The sequence below is a fragment of the Electrona antarctica genome (assembly GCF_951216825.1).
Source record: "Electrona antarctica genome assembly, chromosome: 3".
NCBI classification, from domain to species: Eukaryota; Metazoa; Chordata; class Actinopteri; order Myctophiformes; family Myctophidae; genus Electrona; species Electrona antarctica.
The window spans coordinates 20,426,035-20,433,611 of record NC_136808.1 but is presented as its reverse complement, the minus strand read 5'-3'; the positions used below and the strand labels follow the sequence as shown (position 1 = coordinate 20,433,611).

Genomic DNA, 7,577 nt, shown 5'->3' with positions numbered 1-7,577 from the left:
ACAATCATGTTAAGTATCACAAGCCAGTCTAATTAGGTGGTGCGTGACCGTGAGAGCACCTCTGTGATCAGCACATTTTTATCACGTTGCCAACATCCCCGTTTGTTTTTTTCCACTCTCGTGTAATGTTGCAGAACAAACCCAAAATCACTGTTTAACAAGCCCTGACAGTAATGAGTTGGTAAATAATTAATTCTGGTTGAAAGTTATTAGAGTTGTTCACATTAGTCACCAAGGCTATTCCTACTATGTTGGCGCATTCTGCTACTGGGGTAATGTCTAATTGTCTCAAAATCAAATTAGAATAATTTCTTTGTTAGGGGAATTATTTTGGACCCAAAGGTCATTAGTGACATGGTTTTAATTATCAGACTCTGGACCGCCACAGAGCACACCTTCCAGCAGTGGTTTAAAGTAACTAAGTACATTTATTCAAGTACTGTACTTTAAAGTACAAATTTGAGGGGGGTTTTTCTCTTTTCTTTTGAGTGGTGCAGCCACTCCAATGCACAGCAATGCGTGTCCCTGGCTGGCTGGCTAGGTCTGTCACTGTCTGTCCGTCCATCTTTTACGAACTGTTTAAGTCTAGGGGTTTTACTGCCCGTAACATGTGTGGAAGAACAACACGGCTCATAAAAGAGTATCTGCTTTAATACTCAAATTACAATAAATAACAAAGTGGCTTCGTGCATGATGAAATTATGACAGAAAGATAGACAAGAATGACTTACATGACTGATGACGAAACGACACAACCTAACACACAGACAAATGGAACTACAACTAACACCTGGAACAAACACTCCTTCCCGAAGGGAGTAAACTTAAAGACACTCAGAATGACACAGATAAGTGGACGGCTGGAGTGAGAGGACAGGGGGACCGATTCCCTGCTGTCCTGAAGCTGACAGTCCTCTGAACAGAGTTGTTTGTGACTGAACTTTATAGTAGATCGGGTGTGGCCACCACCCAATCCACTGCTGGTGTCATAGGGCTCATCAGAGCCGGCCAATCCGTGGAGAGGACTAATTCCCCACAGCAGCAAGCACTCTCCAGTAATCAGTAATCATGATGACACAGGTCTCCTCCACTTCTCATCAACTCTCCACCTCAGAACAAAGGAAACAACAGATAATACCAAATACAAAATAACTTAATTATGGCTGGCCATAACACTGTCCAAGCACGAAAATAGCGTTAAGTGTCACACCACCAAGTGTCACTGTTGCAGCCACACACACACACACACACACACACACACACTAATGTGTGTGTGACCAAAATGCCAATTTAGGGGAAAGCGTGCCATAACACTTCCATGACCACACCTCTAGGTGCAAATACCGGTGTTGACATAATATATAGCGGGTGGCGCTGGACCAAAATACCATTAAGGGACAGAGCAAGCTCCTATAATTTTCGGGCAGTGGCTGACTTGCGGGCGTCGCGGGTAATGGCAGCGACGAAAATGGAGCCCATAGTCTGACTAAAACTAAATGAAAATGTGCTGTCAAAATCAACACTGTCTTATGACCACAGGGTGGCAGTGGTGTAACATGGCATGTGCTTGCAGAAAACATTACTGTAGTGTAAACTGAGACCAGGGGAATGTGATGATGGATTTGCGCTCAAGTGCTTTCTGAGTGTTATTCCCAAATCAAGAGGATGCTAGCTTAAAATGAACATAAATGACAACATGCTGTAAAAGCTTACCCTCTGGTGGATTGTTTGAATGAAAAATAGAGAAAACAAATGTCTGTAGCTCACAATGTGTTTGGGATAGCGAATGAACGACCCTGAAGCAATAGAAAATGACACAACATGGATCAACAAGCATGTTCAATCACATTTATGAGAACAAATGCAAGATGCTCTAAGTCAGTGGTTCTCAACCTGTGGTCTGGGGACCACCAGTGGTCCTTGAGGTGGTTCCAAATGGTACCCAGCTAAATGATGGAGAGTTTGTAACCAAATGGACCCTATAGATCTATAACTCTTGTGAGTATAAAATGACCCTTATGGGTCCATTTGGTTTCATTTTATGCTTTCAAGACTTAAATTATTGTTAAACATCTGCATAACTTAATTTACAAGAAGTCTACACAATTAGAGAATGTAAAATAATTATTTCGATCAACGTTTGCCTGTTGTCTCTCCTATGGTACCACATCAATACAGCATGGAATTGTCAAAATCCTATCCGACGACAACAGAATATTCGAAGTCTTGGGTTTGCAAGGCTAAATCTCTGCAAATTGTGGTCCGTGGGTCAAATGCATAATGGACCTTGATATGAAAAGGGTTGAAAAGCCAGTTATGCTGGAATTACATTTCAAACAAACCATATACATTGCCATTATTTCAACAGCCAGCTGACTCACACAGAAAATACAAAATGGCTATTTGTGATAGATCATATTCATAAACTCAAATAGCTCACAGAAACACTGCATGTGTGCGCAGGGATGTTGGTGCTGTAAAATAGACTGCACTGGACTGGACCCAGGCCAGATGTAGGCCTACTCCATAATCCAATCTAAATTGGGGAAACGGTTCACAATATCCTCACCTGCCTAGTAGTAGTAGTAGTAGTAGTAGTAGTAGGAAACACTAGCATAATGCATAAGTTATACTGGGCCTTCACTAATCCTACATTTTCAACAGAGAGTCTTATCACTGCACATGCTAATTGGTAACACAGTGTAATTAAAAGCAACCATGTGCAGCACATCATATTGGATATTACAATGGATGTAATGTAAACATTGAGAAATGCATTTATTAAACGTTTGCCTTTAAAGATATGGGACGCTCTCAAGAGTTAAGTTATTGTTAAACATCTGCATTATTAATTTACAAGGAGTCTACACAATTAGAGAATGTAGAAGAATTGTTATTTTTGATCAACGTTTGCCTGTTATCTGTCCTATATGGTACTGTAGGCTACCACATCAATACAGCATGGAATTGTGGAGAAAATCTTATCAAAAGACAACAAAATATTCTAAGTTTCAAATGCTGAATAAATAATGGACCGTGATACAAAAAGGGTTGAAAACTACTGTTATATATAGCTATATGTCCAGTGGTGGAAAAAGTAGGCCTATACATTTCCAAAGTATCAATAATGTAATGTAATGTTGAAATGCTCTGTTACAAGTAAAAGTCCGCAATTAAATACTTACTTGAGTAAAAGTACAAAGGTATTGCTATCAAATTGTACTTAAAGTAGATCACGCTCACATGCGACGCATTTTGAGGTTTTAGATCGACTATTTTCAAATGGCCGAAATATATAACTATACAGTTGTTAATGTATGTTTTGTAATTATCCAAATGTACAAAGTAACTAGTAAGTATGGTTTTCAAATAAATGTAGTGTAGTAAAAGTACAATATTTGGATCCAAGATGTAGTAGAGTAGAACTAAAAGTATTGGAAATCAGAAGTAAAGTACAAATACTTGAGTAAATGTAGTTACTTCACAGTACCACTGATTATGCCAGGTTCTGAAGTAATTGGGCGCAGCAACAGCATTATAGATTACTTCCATGCCATTTCATCATAAGGTGAAAGGTTAAGAGCAGATCCATTAAACAAGGCCCTTTGGGGCAATCACCAAATACTGTTTCTCTCTTTTCTCTCTCTCTCACTAGTGAGGTCATAAATACAGAGTATGGGTCAATTATTCATCCCTACATCTCAGGGGAAAGACAAAGATGTACTGTGCAGTCTTGAATGATAACTACAGCGGCTGCCAATAATCAATATCTAGGCCTGCACGCACGCACGCACGCACGCACGCACGCACGCACGCACGCACGCACAGTATTTATCTATGGAGGTGTCTTCTGATTTATTGATCTCATTTTGGTACCAGTCTGACTCAACATGTGGGACCTGTAGACACAAAGTACCCTGACATCCTCCACTTCCATCTTATATTCTTAATCACAAACTGATGACAGTATCAAGAATGTTCTATTTTATTTATTGCATGCTGCTGAATATCTGCATGCATTGAGTGAGGGAAGCATTTTTGCTGCTGTTACTTGATCCCTCCCCCAAAGGTAAGAAAACTAAGGACCATTAAATGTTATTACAATCCTTATGGCTCAGATGCATTTTCACCACGCTGAGCATGTTAACATGTATATTGTACGCTGTAACAGACAAAATGCTGATACCAATAAACATATTTTTTTCAGATGGATTACATTGTGTTTAGCAACAGTCTGCAGTCTAATAACAAAATATGCACACCAATATCCAGAGAATGTATTTGACTCTGGGGGTAACATTTCATATTTTACTCTACAGTAGAATAAAAGCTTAAGAAGCAGGTGTAAGCAAACAAGTGCGCATCAATTATAAAGGCATAAGCCCGCATCACACTGCCAAACTGCAGTCTGTCTGTATACAGGAGCAGATTTATTGAGAGGGGAGCAATGTTTTTCTTTTTTTCTTTTATGATGCTTGAAGTTAAATGAGCTTAGGAGGATCAAATATCTAAATATTGAATCAAGCAACTTAAAAACTGTCTGGAGTGCACACAAAACACATTAAAATGATCTAGAAGTGCTTTAAAGTGAATCCCTTAACGGAATTGCCAGGGCCATTAATTAGTGGCAAGATTTACTGAAAACTAAAATGAACGAAAGTACAATCAAGTAAAGTATAGAATATAAGTTTATTTGACAATCAGGCATTTACAGAATGCATTAGTAATTCCATGCTTTTCTTAAGAATACAATATTGAAACACTTTATTAACTATATTAGACCATAAATAAGTGAGGTCATAGAAGAGTGCACTGTGGATACTGCATAGCCTCTTAGGGTTGTAAGACAGGATAGTGATGGTTGTTGGTTTTGTGTCAATTTCGTCAACTAAAAGTATGACGTAAAATGTTTGTTGACTACCTTTTTCACTGATGAAAACTAAACAAAAACTAAACACAAGCTAAGCTATGATGATGACCAAGACTATGACTAAATATATAACAAATTAAGAACAGATCCATAGAACGAAGTCATTTTTCATGTTGTGCTCAGGTGTTTCATTCTGAAAATAGTAGACCTAGATCTGCAAGCTCACAACGCGTCATGCTGCGGCTGCAACCTGTTGTGAGCTTGTAAATTGGCTATTCAAAATCAACTGTACATTTAGTCAACTAAAACTAGACTAAAACCAAAACATTAAACATTAGACTAAAATGTGACAAAAAAACTAAATGGAATTTAATTCAAAAGACTATGACTAAAACTTCATCAGAATTTGCTGTCAAAATCAACACTAGTTGTATGGAGTCAGTCCGATGCAGTGCTGTTGCTTTTGGTGATCTGGCAAAGACGTTGCGTGACTCTAGATACACTTGAGCAGGTATGAATTGCAGTTTCCTCTGCCGCAGTCACACAACTGCCCAATGCGGGGTCCAAATTTCATCGCACACCTTTCCCCCATCCCACACTAGATTGAGAGAGAAAGAGAGAGACACAGACACACACAGAGAGAGAGAGAGAGAGAGGATAATCACACAATTCTTCAATGAAATAATTTAAACCTATTAGTTACTCAAATATTGATTAGGTTTCCAATTAGTGAGATATAGGTGGGTTGCAGTATTGCTTAGTTTAATTCTTCCAATTAACTGGAGTTAAGACCACAGTCTTAAATGTAATTGCAATCTTAGTGCAATTACAGACTGCTGTTCTGGCATTTTCTGCTATCTTTTAATTACCGCTCACTCATCACTGCGGTTCAATAGAGCAGTGGTTCTCAACCAGTGACCCGGGGACCACCAGTGGCCCTTGAGGGGGTTGCAGGTGGTCCCCAGCTAAATGAAGGAGAGTTGGTAACGGAATGGACCCTTATTGAGTGTGTAAAATTAAACCAAATGGACCCTTGCGGGTCCATTTGGTTTCATTTCACACACACACACACACACACACACACACTCACTCACTCACTCACTCACTCACTCACTCACTCACTCACTCACTCACTGCTGTAAGTGAACGTTTTGCTATGAACAAAACTTTTATTGTTAAAAGTTTAAAACTATATTCCATTGGCAATAATCATTCCTAGAGTTTTTGTTCAGTAACAGGGGTCTGAGACCCCGGGTCTCCTCATCTCTCCAGCTCTTTAATAAACATAACATGAATGCAGGGGTGGGTTCACTTCATCCAATAATTCCAGTTCCAATTTTGTCTGCTCATTTGTTTAATCACTTTGTATTTCACTTGTTTATCGTGAATCCTGTATGAGTTCTATAGTATCTCATGAATGGATAACATTGGTGTCCCGACCTGAAAATGTCTACTAAAGAGATATAGGGAGACCCCTGCTATTGAACAAACACATAACAACAATTGGTGTGGGGATATCTTTAACACGTATTTTAATTCAGCAACAGCACTTTAAACAAGTTGAAACAAACTTATATTATATATATATATATATATTATAACTTATGTTATATTATAGCGTAACATGATGGGGCAATAATGAGAATGTAAATCTTACCATCGGGATGCTTCCTCTTTTATCCACAAAAGAAACGCGTCTATTGTGCATACTTCCCAGCAGCGCCTCCATTGCCTCCATCTGGTTCAGAGAGAAGTAAGTAGGGAATAGGTGTTTTTAAATAGACTTTCTTGTGTTGGCCTATGTACCCTACCCCAACTATAGCAACAACAACAAACGTAATAATAATAAGAATTCATTGTTGATTGCAGTACTTACAAGTTCTTTCTCTGCAGCTACGTTAGGCTTATCCACTCCAAAGTCCTCTGCCGAAACTTCTTGGGAAGCTTCTCCATGACACATGACTGCCAGCAAGCCGACGCACAGCAGTCCGCGCAGCATCATCCCTGAGCTGTCCATGGTACCAGAGAGAGAGAGAGAGAGAGAGAGAGAGAGAGAGAGAATGATGCTGTGACTGTCTGTCTGTCACCTCTTTTATACGCCTACCAACAACTCACAGCCCCGCCCCCCGTAAGGCCACGATGAGAACAAATCAACCACGTCGCCAAAGCGGTAACACTTGCTATGGATCCCATGTTTATAACGCATTATGAACACACTTATAAGCCATTTTAATCTTCTCATAACCATGTATAATTATATGTATAAGCGCTCATGAATAATCATAATACTTTATAACCTTAATCATAACACATTATAAACTTATTATAATCACCTTTCCAATATTGATAATATAGCCCTATAATGTCTGTAATCTTACATACATTTCATGTATTCCAAATACCAAATACAGCCATATGTCAGTCCTATCAGAGCAGTTAGCAGACTGACACACAGCCATATGTCAGTCCTATCAGAGCAGTTAGCAGACTGATCACGTCAGCATGTAAACTTGTAGCATGCGTGTATACTCAACCAGTAATTAATTCCTAAGACTTTGAGTCAGATATTGCCCTCTATAGTTTGTGAAAGTTCTGGCAGAAAACATATCTTATGTAAAATATTGCCACTTTTACATGAGGAAAAGCTAGACTGAAAATATAAAAACTTCCTTTGGGAACAGTCGATGTTTGGGAAGCACAAACATTA

The 7,577-nt window shown here is 38.9% G+C and overlaps 1 protein-coding gene across 1 annotated transcript; it reads right to left on the bottom strand.

Moving 5' to 3' along the window:
* Positions 1-5,363: 5,363 nt before the first annotated feature.
* Positions 5,364-6,887, bottom strand: cartl (cocaine- and amphetamine-regulated transcript-like; the record flags this gene model as incomplete). Its single annotated transcript, XM_079497033.1, has 3 exons — positions 5,364-5,468; positions 6,528-6,608; positions 6,747-6,887. The coding sequence occupies 3 exons, from the start codon at positions 6,885-6,887 to the stop codon at positions 5,364-5,366; spliced, it is 327 nt and encodes a 108-aa protein (XP_079353159.1).
* Between the last annotated feature and the right edge of the window lie 690 nt (positions 6,888-7,577).